This window comes from Lolium perenne, chromosome 4, assembly GCF_019359855.2.
Source record: "Lolium perenne isolate Kyuss_39 chromosome 4, Kyuss_2.0, whole genome shotgun sequence".
In the NCBI taxonomy this organism is placed as follows: Eukaryota; Viridiplantae; Streptophyta; class Magnoliopsida; order Poales; family Poaceae; genus Lolium; species Lolium perenne.
The window spans coordinates 286,473,876-286,498,179 of NC_067247.2; the positions used below are offsets into that span (position 1 = coordinate 286,473,876).

The 24,304-nt window shown below is 44.2% G+C and overlaps 1 protein-coding gene across 1 annotated transcript; it reads left to right on the top strand.

The window, feature by feature from the left end:
• Positions 1-16,889: 16,889 nt before the first annotated feature.
• Positions 16,890-19,725, top strand: LOC127295658 (uncharacterized). The gene is made up of 2 exons (XM_051325652.2): positions 16,890-17,211; positions 17,620-19,725. The coding sequence occupies exons 1-2, from the start codon at positions 17,146-17,148 to the stop codon at positions 19,438-19,440; spliced, it is 1,887 nt and encodes a 628-aa protein (XP_051181612.1). The 5' UTR covers positions 16,890-17,145; the 3' UTR covers positions 19,441-19,725.
• Positions 19,726-24,304: the final 4,579 nt, after the last annotated feature.

Here is a 24,304-nt window from a genome sequence, read left to right on the forward strand (position 1 = left end):
CAGACCGCGGGATTAAGGTTCCACCAGAAGACCAAACATATTTAATGCCTACTCATTTGGAAAATGAGTAATGCGTTGAGACGCAAATGAATTGCAAAATACATACGTTTCTGAGCATGTCAGATCCGTTGAATAAAACCTCTCCCGTCAGCAAAACATGATAAAGCACTAAAAGGGCAAGGTGTTATATCTTTACAAATGTAAACTAGATTATTGACTCTAGTGCAAGTGGGAGACTGTTGGAGATATGCCCAAGAGGCAATAATAAAATGGTTATTATAATATATCTTTGAGTTTGTGATAATGTTTATATACCATGCTATAATTGTATTGACCGAAACATTGATACATGTGTGTTATGTAAACAACAAGGAGTCCCTAGTAATCCTCTTGTATAACTAGCTTGTTGATTAATAGATGATCATAGTTTCATGATCATAAACATTGGATGTTATTAATAACAAGGTTATGTCATTATGTGAATGATGTAATGGACACACCCTTTTAAGCGTAGCATAAGATCACGTCATTAATTTATTTGCTATAAGTTTTCGATGCATAGTTACCTAGTCCTTCGATCATGAGATCATATAAATCACTTATACCGGAAGGGTACTTTGATTACATCAAACGCCACTGCGTAAATGGGTGGTTATAAAGGTGGGATTAAGTATCTGGAAAGTATGAGTTGAGGCATATGGATCAACAGTGAGATTTGTCCATCCCGATGATGGATAGATATACTCTGGGCCCTCTCGGTGGAATGTCGTCTAATTAGCTTGCAAGCATATGAATGGTTCATAAAGAGACCACATACCACGGTACGAGAAAAGAGTACTTGTCAGGAGACGAGGTTGAACAAGGTATAGAGATACCGATGATCAAACCTCGGACAAGTAAAATATCGCATGACAAAGGGAATCGGTATCGTATGTGAATGGTTCATTCGATCACTAAAGTCATCATTGAATATGTGGGAGCCATTATGGATCTCCAGATCCCGCTATTGGTTATTGGTCGGAGAGAAGTCTCAACCATGTCTGCATAGTTCACGAACCGTAGGGTGACACACTTAAGGTTTGATGTCGTTTAAGTAGATATGGAATATGGAATGGAGTTCGAAGTTTTGTTCGGAGTCTCGGATGGGATCCAGGACATCACGGGGAGGTCCGGAATGGTCCGGAGAATAAGATTAATATATAGGAAGTCATATTCCAAGTTTGGAAATGATCCGGTGCATTTATGGCAGGTTCTAGAAGGTTCTAGAAAAGTCCGGAAGAAATCACCATGGAAAGTGGAGTCCCGGAGGGACTCCACCTTGAATGGCCAGCCAAACCCTAAGGGGTGGAGTCCCAGGTGGACTCCACCATAGGTGGCCGGCCACCCCACCTAAGGGAAAGGTGGGAGTCCCACCTTGGGTAGGACTCCCCCCTTGAGTAGGTTTCCCACCTATGGGAGGTTTTGTTGTTGGGGTCTTATTCGAAGACTTGGACTACAACTCTTGGGGATTTCCACCTATATAATGAGGAGGAGAGTAAGGGGGCAGCCACTCTTGGCCGCACCACCTAGGGATGCCCATGGCCGGCGCCCTAGCCACCCCCTCCCCCCAGACCCTAGCCTCTCCTCCTCCACATAATACTCCCGCAGCGCATAGGCGAAGCCCTACTGTAGTTCTCCACCACCACCGCCACCACGCCGTCGTGCTGCCGGGATTCCGAGGAGGATCTACTACTTCCGCTGCCCGCTGGAACGGGGAGAAGGACGTCGTCATCAACACCGAACGTATGACCGAGTACGGAGGTGCTGCCCGATTGTGGCACCATCAAGATCTTCTACGCGCTTTTGAAAACGGCAATTGATCGTCAACCGCAGCAACGAGAGCCTCCTCTCGTAGGCTTTGGAAATCTTCAAGGGTTAGTCTCGTTCGTCCCCTCGTTGCTCCCATCTTCTAGATTGCATCTTGGCTTGGATTGCGTTCTCGCGGTAGGAAATTTTTTGTTTTCTATGCTACGAATCCCTACAGAGTGTTCAACAGACTCAGGTGAATTAACAGGTGTAACAGTATTTTCATTAGGAATTTCAGTATTTTCAATTTGTCTAGACCTAGCAATTGTAGCATCTAGAAAAGGACCTAATGAACCATTATCATCAAGCACAGTAGAAGCATCATTAAAATTATAAGAGGAATTTTCAGATTCAGCAGAAATACCAACATGTGAAGCTTGTGGTGGTGAAACAAGTTGACTTATCACAGATGGTGAATCAAGAGCAGCAGAGGTACTCAGAGTTGTACCTTTTCTTGTAGTGGATGGTAATATGGCGACTTTAGCATAGCGAGGTTTACCCATGATGGAGGATTTGCAGCGAACAATATCAGTTCAGGTGAACTTGCAAATAAAGCTATGCTCCCCGACAACGGTGCCAGAAAATAGTCTTGATGACCCACAAGTATAGGGGATCGCAACAGTCTTCGAGGGAAGTAAAATCCAATTTATTGATTCGACACAAGGGGAGCCAAAGAATATTTGTAAGCCTTAACAGCGGAGTTGTCAATTCAGCTGCACCTGGAAACAGACTTGCTCGCAATAGTTTATCAGTAGCAACAATTTTATAGCAGTAGCAGTAGTGAAATATAAGCAGCAGTGTAATAAAGATAGCAGTAGTGATTATAGTAAACAACAGGATTAAAATACTGTAGGCATAGGGATGGATGAACGGACGCTGCATGGATAAGATAACTCATGTAATAATCAAGACTAGGCATTTGCAGATAATAATGAAACAATATCCAAGTACTAAATAACCATAGGCATGTGTTCCGTATATAGTCGTACGTGCTCGCAATGAGAAACTTGCACAACATCTTTTGTCCTACCAGCCGGTGGCTGCCGGGCCTCTAGGGAAACTACTGGTATTTAAGGTACTCCTTTTAATAGAGTTCCGGAGCAAAGCATTAACACTCAGTGAACACATGTGATCCTCATATCACAGCCTTCCCCTCTGGTTATCCCAATTTCTGTCACTTGGGGCCTCGGGTTCCGGACAGCAATATGTGTATACAACTTGCAGGTAAGATCATAAAACAATGAATATCATCATGAATCAATAACATGTTCAGATCTGAAATCATGGCACTCGGGCTCTAGTGACAAGCATTAAGCATAAAAAGTTGCAATTATATCATAAAAGTACCAACAACGGATACTAGGCACCATGCCCTAACAATACATGAACAATCTCATGCAATCCCTACCATCCCATTCAGCCTACAACGAGGGATTTACTCACATATGGATGGGGGAAGCATGGATGGTTGATGGAGAGGCGTCGGTGGCGATGATGGCGATGATCTCCTCAAATTCCCCGTCCCGGCAGGGTACCAGAACGGAGTTTCTAATCCCGAGATTGGGTTTCGCGACGGCGGCGGAGTTCTGGATGTCTTCTGGAAAATTGATCGAACCCCCGTGCGTTTTTAGGTCAAGGGCTTTAAGTAGTCCAGAGGGGAGAGTCGGGGGCTGGCCGAGGCGGCGCCACCATAGGGCGGCGCGGCCCAGGGCCCACCGCGCCACCATGTGGTGTGCGCACCTCGTGCCCCCCCGTCTCGTCTTCTGGCTCCGTAAGTCTTCTGTGAAAATAGGCCCATTGCAATTATTTCCGGGGATTTTCCTGAAAGTTGATTTTCTGCACAAAAATAAGACACCAGGGCAATTCTGCTGAAAACAGCGTTAATCCGTATTAGTTGTATCCAAAATACACAAATTAGAGGCAAAATAATAGCAAAAGTGTTGGGGAAAGTAGATACGTTTTGGACGTATCAAGGCGCCACAGGGCGGCTAGACCAGGCCTAGGAGCAGCCCAGGCCCAGGCCATGCCTAGGGGTGGTCTGGGGCACCCTGGCCTCCACCAACCTCGCCCTTCCGCCTATAAGAAGCCTCTCGATGCTGTAAGGGTATATTGCCCCTATGTGTGGTTTTGGTAATTAATGACAACCCCTATGGACTAATGTTTTCATTGAGTTTATATGAAGGAATATTCCATAGGTACTACTTGTATTCCATGTGTTGGATTCAAGTATGGATGCCATGAAGATAAAGATACACCTTGTGTATTGGCATCAAGATCATTGTTTTAAAGATACATATGTGACATGATCAAGAAGAAGAAATGAAGATGGAGTTCTTATGTGGAACTCAATATTAGCCATGCTCTATCTTAAGTGAGTATGAGAAGATACAAAGTTGATTTGGGCAAGTTCAAGATGAGCATCTCAAGTGGATCACATGCTTGAAGCTTGCCGTCCATTGGTGATAATGGACATGTGAAGATGTACATCTATGGAGCTTTCCCATCATGGTGTATGGGGGAGCATTTGTGAGTCTTCATGAAGCAACGATGATCAAGTTGAGGCATACCGGCTTGTATGGAGCTTGAAGAGCTATCATCAAGATCAAGCGGGATGCGCAAGGCAAAGGTATGACTTTGCTAGGTTTTTTCTTTTACCGGTCTCAAGGTGGTTGATGGGAGACCGGATTATAGGATACATAGCCGCACTATTAAGAGGGGCTTTCGGTTGGGTAACTTGATCACATCGTCTTAGGGAGCTCAATCCTTTGCATACTTTGCATATCCCTATTGCTTCTTGGTGTTTCTCTGTGAGAGGTTCTTGAGCTTGTTGCTAGCTTTACAACAAGCCCAAGTTCATCGAAAACGGAATCCGCATGCATCTTCTATTGCGTTTTCGAGTTTGGACGTCTTCACCGTTTCTTAACGGTGGAGACTCTCTCTAAAATCATCTAAAATGTTCTGTGAGGAGTCTCCATATTTCCAGTTTTTGTTGGGGTTCTATTCGTCGTTATCTTTCCAACAAAATTGGTTTCATGTCAATCGGGGTCCGGACACAAAAGTTATCACAGTTTTTGTATAACATGATTTCCTCACGTCTGGTTTCTAGCCCGGCGTGACTGCCGTCTGACCGGATGGCCCGGTTCAAACCGGCCCCTGGACCGGTGCCATCCGGGCACTATCCAGTAAGCTTTTAATCTTGGTCCGGTTTCTAGCCCGGCGTGACCGGCCGTCTGACCGGATGGCCCGGTTCAAACCGGCCCCTGGACCGGTGCCATCCGGGCACTATCCAGTAAGCTTTTCAGCTTGGTCCGGTCACTAGCCCGGTCGACCGGTCTGTGGACCGGATGGCCCGGTCTGTGGCCCGGTCTGACCGGGTCCTGAACCGGACGGCCCGGTCCCAGGCCCGGTTGACCGGCCTCCTCGACGGCTGACTCAGCCCAACTTTTCCCCAACGGTTATATTTGCTCTTGGGCTATAAATAGCCCTTCTTCCACCTTGGGCTAGATATTTCTTCCTATTCTCTCTCCTCCATTGTTGCATTTGAAGAACTTGCTCTCCCCTTTGATTCCTCCAACCATTCTTGCTCATTCTTGAGGGATCTAAGAGAGGAGATCTAGATCTACACTTCCACCAATCCATTTCTTCTCTAAGTGAGGGAATCTCTTGGGATCTAGATCTTGGAGTCTTTTGTTGACTTTCCCCCTTGTTCTTCCTCTCCAATCTCATCCTAGCATTCGTTGCTTTGGTGGGATTTGAGTGTGAAGGACTTGAACACCTCCGGTGTTCTTGCTTTGCATCATTGCATAGTGTTGAGCTCTCCACCACGATTTGTTCGAGTGAGAGACCATGAGCTTGTTACTCTTGGAGGGTGACCTCCTAGTTGGCTTGGTGATTGGTGCTCCGGTGATCTCTTCAAGAAGATTGTGAAGAGGCCCGGGCTTCTCCTTCGTGGAGCTTGTGAAGTGGTTGTGGAGCTTGCCATCTCCGGAGCGGAGGAAAAGCTAACCATAAGGAAAGGGCCATTATCCTTCGTGGGTGTGGTTCGGAGAATAGGGTGAGCCTTCGTGGCGCGGGGAATCCTTCGTGGGACCTCCACTCCTCCAAACGTGACGTACCTTGTTGCAAAGCAAGGGAACACGGGAATACATCCTCGTCTCCGCGTGCCTCGGTTATTTCTATACCCAAGCTCTCTTTCCTTGTGATAGCCATCGTGCTTGAAGTACATATATCTTGCTATCACTTGTGCTACATATATCTTGCGCCTATCTTGCTTAGCTCTAGTTGCTATTGTTACACTTAGTTGAGCTTAGCAAATTTAGGGTTTGTGCTTGTAAACTAAACGATAGTTTAATTCCGCATTCATACAAGACAAATCCGCAAGAGTTTGTAATTGCCTATTCACCCCCCCCCTCTAGGCGACATCTCGATCTTTCAATTGGTATCAGAGAAGGTCTCTCCTTGTTTTAGGCTTCACCGCCTTGAGAGTAAAGATGTCGGCTAGTAATTTAGTGCACAATGACACAATTATCTTTGTTGGCACAAATTATCATTTGTGGCGAAATTGCTTGCTTTGTAAACTTCGGACCTTGTGTCCAAACATTGAGCAATTTCTAGATGTAGGTTTTTCTCCTCCGATGGATTCTCAAAATCTATCTTTAGAGGATGAGAAAAACTTACATCTTGAAGCTCAAGTATCTAATGAGCTTTTATTCTCTTTGAGACCCGATTTTCGTAGGTTCTTGATATATATAAAGCGAAAATCGTCTCATGAGATGTGGATCAAGCTTAAGGAAATGTTTGGTGGATCCACTTCTCAATTGGTCGGTGGTGACTCCGAGGAGCTCTCTTCCCCTTCACATCATGAAGAGCTCCAAGTTGCTTCCACCTCCGGTCGTGATGATATATCATCTTCTTCCACTTCACCAACGTGTTGCAAGACACAAGGTAATGATATGGTAAGTGGTGAGGGAAATTGCAATGTTGATATTGTGCTCAATAGTGATGACTCTTCATCTCTATCTCATTGCAATGTTTCCTCTTTGGACTTAAACACATCTTGCATTGAAAATAATCTACATGCTTGTGTTGATAGTCCTTGCATATCATGTGTAAATTGCTTACATAGATCTCATGAGGATATGTTTTTGCCTTGTCTTGCTCCCATAATCAAAATGTTTCTATTTCCTCTAGTTGCTTGTTGACTAACATTGTAGAGGAAACCGAACACTCTATGGATCAAGACATGATTTCAAATGAGGATTCAAGAATATCTTCATCTTCATCCTCCGGTATGCACATGTGCCTTATGGCAAATGGACCAAAGGTATCTCCTACTTTGACTCCTAACACACCCTCTAATGATGAGAGTGATGATGATGATAATGATGAAGAACATAATATCTTGGTGCATGATATGGCAATGGTATATGCTTCTCTTCGTGGTAATAAAGAAGCTCGTGCTTATCTCGAACACTCTATGGATACCTTGAATAAATATAGGGAAACCATAGTGGAGTTGGAGTCCCATGTTGAAAATGGGGAAATGAGATTCACTCTCCTCAAGCATGAGCTAAAAGATGAGAAGCATGCTAATTTCATGCTTACACAAAAAATTGAATCCTATATGCATGAAAATGAGAAAACTATTGTTGATGCTTGTGCTACTAACTCTAATTCTTGTGAAGCATCGACCTTAAAGGAGAATGTTGAGCTAAGGGCTCAACTTGAGTTGCTAACTAGCAATTATAGGGAATTGGAAGAAAGTCATAAAAAGCTCTCAAGCTCTCATGATGAACTTCTAATTTCCTATGATGGGCTAAAGTTAGCTCATGAGGCAAGTATCACTAAGGTAACATCTTGTGAGCCTCATATGGATGTTAGCACAATCTATACTACAAATGTTATATTGCCATGTGCTAGTCCTTGTAATCCATCTAGTCAAACTAGTGATACACCTTGTGTTGGATTACTCACTTTGCCTTGTTGCTCTAACAATGAAGCTTCTACTTCCTCTAGTACTTGTATTTCTACTAACCATGTAGAGGAAATAAAAGAGCTCGAGGCTCAAGTCCTTTCTTTGAAGAAAGACTTGGAAAAGCGTCATGAAGGGAAATCCGCACTTGACAAGATGCTAAGTGTGCAACAATCCCCCAATGATAAAAGTGGACTTGGATTCAAGTCCAATAACAAGAACAAGTCCAAGAGCAAGAGCAACAAGAAGAAGGGCCAAGACAAAGTCAAGGATCCGGCCAAGTTGGTTTGCTTCAAGTGCAAGGTTGAAGGGCATCATGTTAGATCATGCCCGTTGAAGAAGAAGAAGCACTTGAGTGAGAAACAACAAGGGAAACGGCCACAAGGTCAAGGTCAAGCTCATGCTCGACCTCAAGTTGAAGATAGGGCACTTCCCAAGAAGAATCAAGATATTGTTCCCCAAGAGAAGAAATCAATAAAGAAGAGAAAGGGGAACACTTGCTACTTATGTCGTGAGAAGGGGCACTTTGCTTCTTCTTGCTTAGGTGGTACCTTATCTAACCCTATAATTGTTGATAATGATTATTCTCTAGGGAAGGATAAGGATGGCAATGTGTTTGCCAAGTTTGTTGGAACTCAAAGTGGTTTCAAGAAAAGAACCATTTGGGTTGCCAAGCCTATTGTGACTAATCTCTTAGGACCCAACTTGGTTGGGGACGAACAATCTCAAACTTGATCAATAGGTGCATGTGGAGGGCATTGGATATTTGGCTACTTCATGAAGAATTAAGGGATCTTCATATATTGTATTTTTACCAAGCCAAGTCGTATGGATTATCATCTATATCTTATATCCAATGTTCCTCTTTGCGGTAACTTATACTTCAACTCTTCATGTTTATTGTAAGTTACTTGCCCCTTTGCATGTTTGGTTTTGTACCAAATATGTGTATGTATGTGTTGTGTCTTACTTGCTTATCTTGTGTATTCAAGTATGTTTGTTTGACTCATCATATACTTATGTATTGTTTTGAGCCTAATGCATCTTGATGATATCTTATTTGGCTTTCTTTGAGTGATTAATGGAGCATCCCATTTTGGGGGAGTGATATGCTTTGTGCATCTATCTTTCTATAAAATGTGTGTATATGGGTAGCACCACTTAGTATTGATATTGCAAGATTATCTAGTCACTATGTGGTATGTCATACTCATGAGAAATTCAAATTCTAAATGTCCATTAATCATCTCTAATCGATTTTTAGTTGCCTCGTGTTTAGAAGAAATGTTTTATCACATTATGGGGGAGTAATATGTTTTGTACATATCACAAGCCTAGAAAATGTGAACATATGAGGTTTTGCCACTTAGAGTTGATGCTCTTAATTATCTTGCTCCTAGGTGGCATGTTTGCTCAAACAAGCTCCACTTGTAGTAAAAAGCTTTTGTTGCTCATCTTTTGGTTCTTGTTTGAGTAAGAAATTCTTGGTACGGTTTTCCTCAAATACATATCTCTATATCTTATTTGGGACACCATTTGCTTCAAGTTATTCTAATCATTGCCGTGCGTGATTGTTTGACTAATTGAAGCTATCAAGAATCTTCATCCATGCATAGTGCTTAATTCTATATACTTATCCTATGCCTTTTATTGTGAAGTTGATCCTTACTATCTTTGTCAATTCACCACCGGAAATTATTTCCAATATACTCATTGTCTTTGACAATTGATAACCTTATATGTGGTTGAATTTATGGATCACCTTCACCTTGGATTGCTTCTTACTTCCTTATTTTATTTCCAAGAAATCCTTATAGCTCCCATATGTCTTCCTTGTCCCTTTGAAAAATCTTTTGATAAATCCTCTTGATTCATATCAAGTGTTTGTTTTGGAATACATACCTTTTCTTTACGGTACATTGTGCCATTGTGAAAAGTGAGGGTTTGGTTTATTTGTTCGAACCTTGCTCTTTTGGGGAGTTTGCTATCTCATTCCTTCTTACATATTTTATTAGCTTGAATGAGATAAATCTTTGAGCATGTTTGCTTTATTTCATCCTCTATGCTCAATGGTTTCTTCTTAGTTCATTTGTTGAACTTTGTTGAACAAATCTTTTGAGATTTGCTTCTTAGATATAACTTGGACAACAAATTTGTTTTGTGGCACCTCTATGCCTTATCTAATTCTTTTGGTGTTTTGTCCAAAGTATATCTTTCTTGGATCTTTAAAGGTTTTGGTGCATGCTTATATGTAATTTTTTTATACTTGTAGCATGCTTGCTTTCTTTTGATCCATTATGTAGGATATACTCCATCAAATTCTAAATGGCTAAGATGTGCATGAAATTCAAACTTCATCTAAATATGCACATGTTTATGTGGAGTGTGTCCTATATATTGTGGTTAGTCTAACCATGTTGGACCTAATAAGTTTGGGGACCAAGATGTACTTGAATAATGTTTTAGGTACATTGGAGATGCAATGGAGGCTTGTCTCATCTATAAGGAAGGTGTTGTCACCATATGAGAATTGGAGTCAAGCTAGGATGATCGATGAACTCTTATCTACTACATCAAGCCATTGCTATCTCGGTAACAAGTATCTTATTCATGCATTCTCATATAGCATCCAACCTCTTGTAGGTTGTATCTTGGCATGAAATTATTTATTTCAAAAAATATTGCGGTTCTTGAAAAACCCTTTTAAAGTAAAACTTCTTATTGAACATTTGAGTATTTTGAGAAGATGCATATGATAGGTTATATATATATATATCATATTTTATGATTCACCTATCACAAATATGCCCTCTAGCAATTTATTGCATATCAATTCCTCAAAGAGCTCTTGTGTGCAATATTGATGAATTTGTGAAATAAATCCATATTTGTGATACTTGTTGCCTTTCTCAAAACACTCCAACTAGCTCTACTTCCCTTATTGTTAGTTGTAATGCTTTTGAGGTTTAACTTGGTTGAAGTTCATTCATATATACCATAAGTGAAAATTGGAGCCATTGGCTATATATGCTTCTTAAGCAAACATCCTTTGGTATATTTTATGACTTCATCTTGGATATCTTGTTTTATCTATTTTGTTAACCTCTTGTGTGTGCATGTTTCTTTATGGATCACTTTGTCCACTTTAGAAACTCATATACATAAGAGTGTTAATCCATCACCTTGATATCCTTGTTCTTTGCCAACTATCTTCTTATCCTTTTGATTTTAGTGTTATTGGTAAAGAAGATTTATGAGTGCTTGGTTTATTTGTTTCTCTTCATGCACTCATATCTCGTAATTGTTGGACTCAAGTTGTTCTTGATAAGCATATTCTCTTTATCTTTGTTGTGTTCTAAATGATATATAGGGAGTAAGGATTCCATGTTTTTGCATATTGTATTCAAATGCAAACATTATAAATTGTGCACGAACCTTGGGGAGCTTTCTTATTTTTAGAGCACTATATCTCTCTTATCATGATATCTTTGTTTGTCCAATTGGATCTTTGATTGCTTGCTTTATTTGTTGAAGCTCATCTCACCATGTTATCTTTATGCAATCTTTGATCCTCAATATAGTTTGGTTTCCTTCAAGTATTCATCATTGGATATGTGCACTTGATTCCACTCAAATTATGAGAAGTGCACACTTTGGGGAGGAACTCACGTTATATTGGTCTTCTAAATTTTTCACCCATTTTGACAATCGATGCCAATGGGGGAGAAGTTTAGAGGGTTTAAGGGAATGGTTTTATACTTAAGTTTGGTTTGTGCTTAAGTGTTTTGCCTCTCATGCATTCCATATTTATATGTCTTGCATGGTTGTATATATATAGTGGAAATTGTCCCAAAGGTTAATCTTGACAATGTATGCAATGAATTCATGTTCATCACACGTGCATACATTGTGGGGGAGTTTTCTCTATATATATTGGTTCTACTCACATCCCGTGCATTTGTTGTAGTTGTGTGAGTAGAGCCGGTTTTGTTATGGTCTAGTAACTTTGTGTTACTCGACCATATCAAATACAACCTCTTGTATACAACTTATTCTCGGATAAGTTGTGTACTTGTTCCTAATATTCATTATATAAACCCTCTTATTGTGGTTGTCATCAATTACCAAAATGGGGGAGATTGTAAGGGTATATTGCCCCTATGTGTGGTTTTGGTAATTAATGACAACCCCTATGGACTAATGTTTTCATTGAGTTTATATGAAGGAATATTCCATAGGTACTACTTGTATTCCATGTGTTGGATTCAAGTATGGATGCCATGAAGATAAAGATACACCTTGTGTATTGGCATCAAGATCATTGTTTTAAAGATACATATGTGACATGATCAAGAAGAAGAAATGAAGATGGAGTTCTTATGTGGAACTCAATATTAGCCATGCTCTATCTTAAGTGAGTATGAGAAGATACAAAGTTGATTTGGGCAAGTTCAAGATGAGCATCTCAAGTGGATCACATGCTTGAAGCTTGCCGTCCATTGGTGATAATGGACATGTGAAGATGTACATCTATGGAGCTTTCCCATCATGGTGTATGGGGGAGCATTTGTGAGTCTTCATGAAGCAACGATGATCAAGTTGAGGCATACCGGCTTGTATGGAGCTTGAAGAGCTATCATCAAGATCAAGCGGGATGCGCAAGGCAAAGGTATGACTTTGCTAGGTTTTTTCTTTTACCGGTCTCAAGGTGGTTGATGGGAGACCGGATTATAGGATACATAGCCGCACTATTAAGAGGGGCTTTCGGTTGGGTAACTTGATCACATCGTCTTAGGGAGCTCAATCCTTTGCATACTTTGCATATCCCTATTGCTTCTTGGTGTTTCTCTGTGAGAGGTTCTTGAGCTTGTTGCTAGCTTTACAACAAGCCCAAGTTCATCGAAAACGGAATCCGCATGCATCTTCTATTGCGTTTTCGAGTTTGGACGTCTTCACCGTTTCTTAACGGTGGGAGACTCCCTCTCTAAAATCATCTAAAATGTTCTGTGAGGAGTCTCCATATTTCCAGTTTTTGTTGGGGTTCTATTCGTCGTTATCTTTCCAACAAAATTGGTTTCATGTCAATCGGGGTCCGGACACAAAAGTTATCACGCTTTTGTATAACATGATTTCCTGGGCCCGGTTTCTAGCCCGGCGTGACCGGCCGTCGACCGGATGGCCCGGTTCAAACTGCCCCCTGGACCGGTGCCATCCGGGCACTATCCAAGAAGCTTTTAATCTTGGTCCGGTTTCTAGCCCGGCGTGACCGGCCGTCGACCCGGATGGCCCGGTTCAAACCGGCCCCTGGACCGGTGCCATCCGGCACTATCCAAGCAGCTTTTCAGCTTGGTCCGGTCACTAGCCCGGTCGACCGGTCTGTGGACCGGATGGCTACGTGGCCCGGTCTGACCGGGTCCTGAACCGGACGGCCCGGTCCCAGGCCCGGTTGACCGGCCTCCTCGACGGCTGACTCAGCCCAACTTTTCCCCAACGGTTATATTTGCTCTTGGGCTATAAATAGCCCTTCTTCCACCTTGGGCTAGATAGTTCTTCCTATTCTCTCTCCTCCATTGTTGCATTTGAAGAACTTGCTCTCCCCTTTGATTCCTCCAACCATTCTTGCTCATTCTTGAGGGATCTAAGAGAGGAGATCTAGATCTACACTTCCACCAATCCATTTCTTCTCTAAGTGAGGGAATCTCTTGGGATCTAGATCTTGGAGTCTTTTGTTGACTTTCCCCCTTGTTCTTCCTCTCCAATCTCATCCTAGCATTCGTTGCTTTGGTGGGATTTGAGTGTGAAGGACTTGAACACCTCCGGTGTTCTTGCTTTGCATCATTGCATAGTGTTGAGCTCTCCACCACGATTTGTTCGAGTGAGAGACCGTGAGCTTGTTACTCTTGGAGGGTGACCTCCTAGTTGGCTTGGTGATTGGTGCTCCGGTGATCTCTTCAAGAAGATTGTGAAGAGGCCCGGGCTTCTCCTTCGTGGAGCTTGTGAAGTGGTTGTGGAGCTTGCCATCTCCGGAGCGGAGGAAAAGCTAACCATAAGGAAAGGGCCATTATCCTTCGTGGGTGTGGTTCGGAGAATAGGGTGAGCCTTCGTGGCGCGGGGAATCCTTCGTGGGACCTCCACACCTCCAAACGTGACGTACCTTGTTGCAAAGCAAGGGAATACGGGAATACATCCTCGTCTCCGCGTGCCTCGGTTATTTCTATACCCGAGCTCTCTTTCCTTGTGATAGCCATCGTGCTTGAAGTACATATATCTTGCTATCACTTGTGCTACATATATCTTGCGCCTATCTTGCTTAGCTCTAGTTGCTATTGTTACACTTAGTTGAGCTTAGCATATTTAGGGGTTGTGCTTGTAAACTAAACGATAGTTTAATTCCGCATTCATACAAGACAAATCCGCAAGAGTTTGTAATTGCCTATTCACCCCCCCCCCCTCTAGGCGACATCTCGATCTTTCAGATGCGTCAACCCAAAATCAATCAGCCTCCACCCACGAAAAGTTCCGTAGCCCCGCCACCGCCACAGACAAGATTCGGTGGACAGAAGTCTCTATTCCGGCACCCTGCTGGGACAGGAAATTTCCCCCGGAGCAATCTCCATCGACTCCACCGCCATCTTCATCGCCATTGCTGACTCCCATGATGAGGAGTGAGTAGTTCTCCCCCGAGGCTTATGGCTTTACCGGTAGCTATGTGGTCTATCTATCTCTCCATGTATGATCTTTATGTGATCATGAGCTTTGTAATCTAGTTGAATAAGTAGATGTTATTCTTCAACTATTGTGCTACTCAAGTGGTTTTATTATGTGATCTCCGGCGACACCTTGTCCAACGGTGTGAAGGTGACAGTGTGGACATCGTGTTTGTTTCTTATGCTTAATTTATAGAAATACTTATGAATTATGGTGACTAGTTAGTACCATCTTTGTATGCACAAAGTGACAGCATGGGGTGTCCATAGATTGGGAATGCGAATTTTAAGGAGTGCTTATGCATCCCTAGTGAATATGTGTTTATTATCAAATCGGAAAGTGGTTCAGAGTAGCATAGTGAAGTGATAATATCTATGTATTCAATTATGGTATCATTGCTGAGAGGGTCCACTAGTGAAAGTACGATCCCTAGGTCTTATTTCCAAGCATTGAAACACCATTTACAACCAGTTCTGCTACATGTGTGCTTGCTGCTATTTTTATTTCAGACTGTAATTACCACTCATAATCATCTATATTACTTGTATTTTACTATCTCTTCGTCGAACTAGCGCACCTATACATCTAACAAGTGTATTGGGTGTGTTGGGGATACAATAGATTTCTTTTATCGTAATTACAGGGTTGGTTGAGAAGGATATCTTTGACCTCTACCTTCCTGAGTTCGATAAACCTTGGGTGATCCACTTAAGGGAAACTTGTTGCTGTTCTACAAACCTCTACACTTGGAGGCCCAACACTGCCTACAAAAATAGAAGCGTGCGTAGACATCAAGGTCGCGAGGCGAATATGAGGAAACTGTTTGTGTTTTTTTTTGGCTCTGGTCGCCGATAGGGCTTGCCCGCGGCGTTTTCTCGCCGCGCCGGCGCCCCCGCTAACCTCGCTGTAGATTGGGTTCAGCCTAAGAGCGCCGAATGAAGAGTTGGGCTACGCCGGCAGAAAACCAAATTCAGGGGCCGTGGCTGGGCGCCTGTTTTTGCGCCGGCACCCCCAAATCAGATATTGGGGACTTTTGGAGAGGGCGAGCGGAGATGCTCTTAGTTTTCAACAGACTAATCCTGAGATATCCCATACAAATCTTCACATTTTTCTCTAGGTTAAAAACTCTACATCATACTAGTATGTTTTTTTTGAAGTGTATTTACAGGGGTGTGAGAGTATTGAGTCGAAACCAAATTTCTCCATGTCGCGAAGACTATGTTTCGTAGCAACGAATTGTTTGAAGTATTTCAAAAACAGTATAATTTCTTAAAATTTAACATTTTCAAATACTTTGATGTGTTTGGCTCTGACTAAAGACTGCGTTAATAATACATCTTTATGTCTCAAAACAGGCTATTTTTGAAGTATTGAAAAAACAACTTTAGACATTTTTTTTCTGAAACTGAAGAATTGCCAGGGGATGCATGAAATAATATGATATTGTAATACTTTAGTTTCGCAAATACTTTGCTGCCAAACAAGGCCTAAACGTCTGGAGGTGGAAATGCGAAAGAAGTAAAGACGGTCTGAACTTATTCAACATGAAAATACAAGAGAAGTAAAAGAAGTTGTAAACTTATTCAACTTGAAAATCTGAGAGAAGTGAAATGATGTCTAGACCTCTTAGAGGTGAAAATATGAGAAAATTAAGCAAAACCTAAATCTCTTAAACGTGGAAAAATACGAGAGAAGTGCCCAAAGCCTGAGCGACATGGTTACTATTTCTGAAAAGTATTTTGGTGATTTGGCTGCACCCGGTTGGCGTGTTAGGTGGTAGGAGAGGCGTTAAATATCCGCAGGCTTTTGTGACACCAAATAACGAGTACGATTACGAATACTATAAATGTAGAGTACGACTGTTCCGGCAATCCGGCATCACGGTCAGTCTCTAATTAGCAACCCAGCATGTGCGCAGCGCACACAGGCAGCCGCAGCATAAACCTTTGCTGATTGTTGAATCGAAAGAGTGCGCGGCTTTAATTTCGATAACCTAAAATAAAGGATGGAATAAACGAATCACACAAAGTCAAAAAAATGAAAAGAAAAAAAAGAAAGGAAAGGGGACAAAATAGTTGGGTGGAGAGCGAGGAAGAGGATGAGTAGTGGGTCAGCAACACTATTCTCGCCTCCGCACTTTAGAAAGCTACACCACCCTACGCGAGCGAGATCCTTTATAATTTTAACCTGGCCTGTGATGTGCTGTGAGTAGGACGGAAGGGGAGATGTGTTGGCTAGGCATCTTGGCCAGCTAGGATCCAAGCTTTCTCTCAAAGGAAAAGCAGCAGTGAAGGAGCTGTAGTCAAAGCTGGCATTTCTCGGCCTGTTTGTTCGTCATTTATATTCTCCCTTTGCCCATCCCCATTTTCCACCTCCCCACCCTACCCATTCTCCATTCAAACAGAGTAAAATACTCGTCTCTAGTAGGTGGTAGATTTGGGAGAGACGGGACGGGATCCGTATAAATAACCTCATCTCTCCTCTCTTGCCTACCCATTCCTCCCCTCTCTTCTTCCTTCCCCTGTTCTCCCTCCCACCTTCCTTTCTCCAACACCACCCGGTTCTTGTTGGGGATCCATCTAGCTTCGGTTGGGTTTGCGCCGATTGATGCGTGCAGAGCAATGGCGGTCTCATCGCCTTCTCCCGCTCCGGAGAAGAAGCGCAAGTGGCTCCACAGCAACAGGAAGGTCAGTACGCGCGCCGCCCTCTATCTCCATCCTTGGGTTCAGTTCCATCCCACCGCCAAGCTCTTCCCACAACAACTATTGCTCCTCTGTTCATCAACTGCTCCGTCGTACCGCACGCTTGCAAAGAACCTTGGCTCGAGACAAGCAGTTTGGTCGGCCGCCCTCCATAATCAACAAAATGCCACCAAGATTTCTTCGATTCATCAACCATCTGCTTCTTCCCAGCTTAGTGCGCCTCTCGTTTTCTTGTATTTTCCCCCCAAGATCGATCGAGCCACTTGATCCGAGCGCACTCTGTCTGTTCCTTGGTTCCCGTTGTTTGTTTTGTCCCCAGAAATTTAATTCCGATCCAGCATTTCTCTGTTTGTGCAACAAAATCTCATCTTTCCGTTTCGATGATTTGCGCAGGTGATCGACAGGTACCTCCGGGACGCGCGGGCGATTCTCGCTGCGGCGGCGCCGGAGTCCGGCGGCGGGGACGCGGTGGCGGCGCTGGGCCTGGTCGACGCGGCGCTGGACCTGTCCCCGCGGATGGAGTCCGCGCTGGAGCTGCGCGCGCGCGCGCTGCTAGCGCTGCGGCGGTACCGCGAGGTCGCGGAGATGCTCCGCGACCACATCCCCAGCTGCGGCAAGTCCTGCTCCTCCGGGGAGGTCACCTCGTCCTCCTCCTCCTCCACCTCCTCGTCCCTCTCCTCCTCCAGCTCCGGCGACCTCGGCGCCACCTCGCGCGCCAAGCTCCTCTCCCCCGACCGCCACCGCTCCGACGCGGCGGAGGCCGACGCCGGCACCGCGCGCAATTTCCGCTGCTTCGACGTCTCCGAGCTCAAGCGCCGCGTCCTCGCGGGACTCTCCAAGAACCCCAGCACAGACACGCAGTGGCGCTACCTCGTCCTCGGCCAGGCCTGCTTCCACCTCGGCCTCATCGAGGACGCCATGGTGCTCCTCCAGACCGGCCGCCGCCTCGCGTCCGCGGCCTTCCGCCGCGAGAGCGTCTGCTGGTCGGAAGACAGCTTCTCCTCCTCCTCGTCAGCCGCCGTCGAGTCGGTGCCGTCGGGCAGGTCCTCAAAGTCCGGCTCAGCGTTCATCATACCGGCCGTGGAATCGGAGGCCGTGTCGCAGCTCCTCGCCCACGTCAAGCTCCTCCTCCGCCGCCGCACGGCGGCCATGGCGGCGCTCGACGCGGGGCTCCCCGCGGAGGCCGTCCGCCATTTCTCCAAGATCCTCGACGCGCGCCGCGGCGTGCTCCCGCACACCTTCGCGGCGGCCTGCCTCGTGGGCCGCGCCTCCGCGTTCCAGGCGGGCGGCCGCCCCGCGGACGCCATCGCGGACTGCAACCGCGCGCTGGCGCTGGACCCGGCCTACATCCCGGCGCTGCGCGCCCGGGCCGACCTCCTCCAGTCCGTGGGCGCGCTCAGCGACTCCCTCCGCGACCTCGACCACCTCAAGCTGTTATACGACGCCGCGCTCCGCGACGGCAAGCTGCCGGGTCCGAGGTGGCGCCCCCAGGGCGGGGTGCGGTACCGCGAAATCGCCGGCGCCCACCGCAAGCTGATCGCGCGCATCCAGGGCCTCCGCGGCCGCGTGGCCCTCGGCGAGGCGTGCGGCATCGACTACCACGCGCTGCTGGGCGTGCGGCGCGGGTGCACAAGGTCCGAGCTGGAGCGCGCGCACCTGCTGCTGTCGCTGAAGCTCAAGCCTGATCGTGCGGTTGTGTTCGGGGAGCGGCTGGAGCTGGTGGACGAGCACCGCGACCTGGAGGCGGTGCGCGACCAGGCGCGCATGTCCGCGCTGCTGCTCTACAGGATGCTGCAGAAGGGGTACTCGTTCTTGATGTCCGCCGTGATCGACGAGGAGGCTGCCGGTCGGCAGAGGGCCAGGGAGGCCGCGGCGGCCGCCGCCTCTGCAGCGGCCGTGCCGTCGAAGCAACAACCGGCAGCAGCACCGACGCCAGCGAATCCGAACAGCGGTGAGACTGATAGAGTTCCGATCAAAAACAGCTGTGGCACGGTGCGGGCAGTGCCGGCGAAACAAAAGGAGAAGGCTGCCGCGATGGTTGTTCCACCAGCATTGTCCAAGACGGCGGTGTCCTCGCCGGCTCCGACGATCTCGAGCGCGGCGCCGGTGTACCAAGGCGTGTTCTGCCGCGACCTGGCGGTGGTGGGCACCCTGCTGTCCCGCGGCGGGTTCGAGCGGTCCCTCCCGGCGAAATGCGAGGCGATGAGCTGCTGACGGTTGGCCGGGATGGGGTTGATTCCAGCCAGCCATGCTAGAGACAGCGACGCGGGCAGGTGCGATCTGATGCGGGAGGGACGAAGATCCAAGAAGCTGGCGGGAAGAGGCAGACGCGTTTGAATTATTCGACAAGAACTCGCCATTGTACAGTTTGTGAATTGGGGGGAGGGGGTCGGAAGAAGAAAACTCGATGAAGGAAAAATATAGGCCGAGATTCTTGTATGCTGTGGAAGGGAAATTTTTTGGTTGCATCTTCTTGAATGCTTTGTTGTTACAGTGCAATTACTTTGTCTTCCATAGAGCTCTCTCCTTTGTCCTGCCCTGTTGTTCAGCCCTTGCTGTCCCTGCTCTGCTTCTTAGTACGGCTACTTAAGTATCACAGACAGACATTCAGCTTGAACCTTTAAGTATTGGACGCGTATTTGAACACAACTTTTTGATTTTAAAAATTGAGCAATACAATTAATTATGTTGAGTAAATTTGTTAATATTGTTGGATTCGTATTGAAAAACAATTTTTATTGATGCTAATTATATTATCAACAATCTTCATGTTGTAAGAGTAATTTTTCAATCAAAAAGAAAACATGAAATACGAGGGCGCTTTATTAATTGGAACAAAGTGAGTTTCCTTTGTTCATCTCATGATTCTAGCTTTTGCCGTTTGCACTCTACCCGATGGAAGGATGAACACTTGACAGACACTGTATGTACAATTGTGTATGATTTGAATTTGCGATCTTTTTGGTCGCACCCATCTCCATACGCACAGGCACAGGTAGGCATCCTGGTGTCGCATCCGGCCAAATGCGTTTGAGTGTATCTTAAAGCTGCCCGTAAATGGCGCACAGTGGCTGACCGATCGCTCTCTGGTGGCGGTGTGCCCAATATACACACGCTGGCCCCGTAGTAGCAGGGCGAGCGGTCCAGCTGCTGCCAATCTGCCATGGCCATGCCTGCACTCTCGCTCTCGTCTCTGAGCGATGCGATCTAGCGGGTAGATCATCATCTCGTCTCTCTTGCCCGCTTTTACAAGTAAACTGTACCTCATCGCAGCTCTCACGGGGACAGACCCCCACCACACAGCTCCTCGCCTACTTTGCAGCCAGTGCAGAGCTTTTCCGTCTAACCCCGTGTGGTCACTGAAAGCGAAGCCTGCTTGATGATGCATCGGTACGCGTATCCCCGTCCCTGTCGTCGCCAAAATATCCCTTCACTCGCAGCAGCCTTACTTAGTTCGCGGTTAACGACGAAATAAGACCTAATCACACACGCAGTAGTCCACCAACATCTTGCAACATTTAAGTGGAGCCGCAACTTGTTAATCGAGGTGATCGTTGGCGTGGTTGTCACTATTCCGATACATACGTAGTATCTTACGATTTTACGATACTACCGTGACTAATTGATATGTATCGTAGTGGTATCTTAATCTGGTAGTATCTCGCTCGTATCTCGATACATATCGTGTTATCTTTAGTATCCGTACAAAAGCAGTACGATCCCACGCCTATGCTAAAAAATTGAGCACAACGGTATCGCAAGCTGAAAAGTAAAGTTATGATGTACGGCTTGTTTGATTTATAAGATAAGAAAAGTGAAGAAATAGGAAAAATGGAGGATTGCTACGATACCGTTGTGCTTGTTTAATCTTGTTTAATACGTTATTCATCATGTAAATAGAAATAGAAATAAGATTTCTTTGAAAACCCTTTGAATCAAACAAACCCGTAATCTCTAGGCTAACTAAGTGTTTAAACAATACAACTTCACTAAGTTTGGGTGAGATGGGTTTAAAAGTGAATTAGTATATGTGGAAGAAAGCAAGTCAACTACAAATTTGTTCGTATCAAGTGTCAATCATACCCAATCTTTTATTTTGTGAGTTCGTGATTAGTTATGTTTAAATAATGGATTGGTCAGCACATATTTATATCATCTAAATACATTACTTACATGATGAGACCCTATGAAAGACATACAATATGCTCAAAATTCAAAAAAAATAATATTTGAGGTATATTATTACTATATATACAAACTTTTAATAAATATAAATTTCATAGGATCGTGATACTACGATACGATTCTACGATATGATACTGCTCACAAGAAACGATACAACCAAATATCCCGATACTGTCAACCTTGCCCCACCACACTAGCATTGTCCACTGCTTCATTTTGCTAAAAAATCATTGAGCTTTTATTATCATGTGAATAGATCCCCGTTTTATTTCTGTGTAGGAAAAAAAGATTAAAATTCCTTACACCTCGGTCCAATCACCTCCAATCCCTAACCCTAGAGAGCAGAGAAATGGGGGCAGGGTAAGCGGTGGCCAGAGAGAACAATGAGGGCAAGCTACTAGGGGTGGAGACGAGTTGACAACGGCAACAATGGGCGGCGAGTTCACATGTGTCGGTATTGGTGTTGGCAGAATCACCGGGGCTGATGGCGAATGGAAGTTGACCTCCATCCTTTACTACCTTACTTCGACGAGGACGCTGGTGAGGACACCGACAAGGACAACTGCACCATGATCTCCGGTTATTTGTTCATTCTGCTGCTGCTCTCTTGCTATGTACAATAGTTCTCATGTTGTGGAGCTAAAACTGAACTTGTGCCAAGCTGAACTTAACTAGTGCAAATTTGTTATATTTTTGTAGGATAAAATGAAACTCTTGTGGTGAAGATCAGTCCATTGGAAATGGAGTTAAATGCCATTAGCATAACCAAAACATGGGAAGCAAAAAAAGTTGAGAGATGTTAAGGTAGAAAAATGCAAATTTTGTTTAAGATAAATCAAATGAATATGGACATAAAGAAAAGGAAGACAATGAAGAAATAAATTTAGAAAGCACATAAGGAAGAACTAAGAAGTAGAGATAGGAGAAATATCATTTGGATTATTTTAGCTTGTTGTTTGTTCATGTATTGCGTTTGTGCTCTCATGATCAGGGGCTTTATGTGAGTGATCTTGTTGTGTGTGAGAGAATGTTATTTGTGAGTTTGTGGTACATGTGTACTATTGACTAAGAAATAAAATTAACAATTGCAGTATGTTAGTTTTCTGTAGTGTAAAAAATATATTATGTTCACTGAATATTGTCTGCAAAATAGTTCGCCAACAATTTACTAAATTGGATATAATGTAGCTAATAAAACTGACGTGAGGTACTTATTCTTCGGTGCATTATTAGAGAACAAGCATATTACATTACGTGGCCGAACACAAATTCCTCGAGCTAGATGTCATCAAATGTGGGTGAATTTTCACTAACTGGCAGCTCCCATGCATTAAAATGTGGAACGTTATCTTCTTTTAAATAAGAGATTTCATTTGGTTGCTGCCTTTTATAACTAAATAGCATGACATTGGCGCTACTAGGGGCTTACTGTCTCCTCTTCGTGATGTATTTGTGCTAGCTGCTGCATCTTTAGGTTCTTGTGTGCTTCACTAGTACTAGCTTCTACGGACATTTTTTTGGCACCACCTCCGGTGCTTTTCTCGTACCTCTACCTTGTTGTTCATTTGAACTACTCCTTCTTCTACCTCTTCTTATTTGTTCATTTCCATTAGTTCTTACCCTCACTCTTCATCAGTGTTCTAGATGATGTAGTGTTATTCTTGTTCTTGTTTGTGGGATGCTTTCTCTAGAGGCTACCACAGATTCACTTTCTCGTAATCGCTCATGAACTCTAGCTAGCACTAAAAAAGAGTTAAATGGGCAAAAAAGTTGGGCGATAACCGTGGTAGATGATTACCCATCCCCGACGAGTTTTATTCGTTTTGTGGTAGAAGGTAGATGGAACTCCTGTGTTGAACATTAAGACTACTTTTACTCCTCTATTAGGGAAAAGTAAGTTCGTTTATTTCATTGCAACAAATAGATTTATACTTCATTTTATTCCTGTTTCATCAGGAGTTTTTGCTGAATGAACAAAAAGCCAACCAATCGACACTTCTTCACCGTACACTAGCTTGTTACCCATGAGAAAATGAGTATGATCGTGGTCGTCGAGGGATTTTGTGAGTCAAAATGTGGGACTTCACATTTTTTCATGAAACTTATGTGATCGATGTACGTGTCAAAACATATTATGCCTGCTTCTTCCTTTTATGGTGGTACGCTGTATGAGTCTGATACTACGTTATGTAATACATTGGAATTTATGTTGGGATTTAAGTTGAGATTTCTAGTACGTAAAATATAGAAACATCAAGCTAAAATTTAGCACCAAAAAAAATCATAGGGGCACTAATTTTCCGCCGTACACAAATGACATAGACTAGCACACTAAATTGTGCCGGCCTACAAACACTTGACACAACACCTATTGTGTGCCATCCTACGCATTGTAGGGTGGAATTACACAGTTGTCCATGGCGGCTTTTATTTGCCAGGTCAGCACGAGTATTGCGATTAGGCGTGTGGTTCAATGTTCAAAACCACCAAGATTCCCCTACCGTGTTGTAGTGGATGTCTGAACTGAGCTTCCTCATTACCATATATCTCCAAAAAAAGCCGCCATCCTTTCTCTATCAAACTTCCACATGTTCGAGCACATGTTAAATTCTCTGTGTACCTTTGCATCAAATGTCTCAAGATCCATTATTAGACTGTCTCATAATTCATTAATAAATATCTTCCACAGAAAAATTAGTAGTTAGTGGTCTCATTTCATATACTCTCTCTAACATATGTGTTCAACTTCATAAGTTGTGATTACAAAGCCAACATTCATTCTGAAGTCGATCATTTCATTGTTTAAGTATCGAGGGGTAACCTCCTTCAGAAACATCATCTAGTCTTATTCTATCATTCTTTATTTTATTTATCTTCAATCTTTCCTGATGTT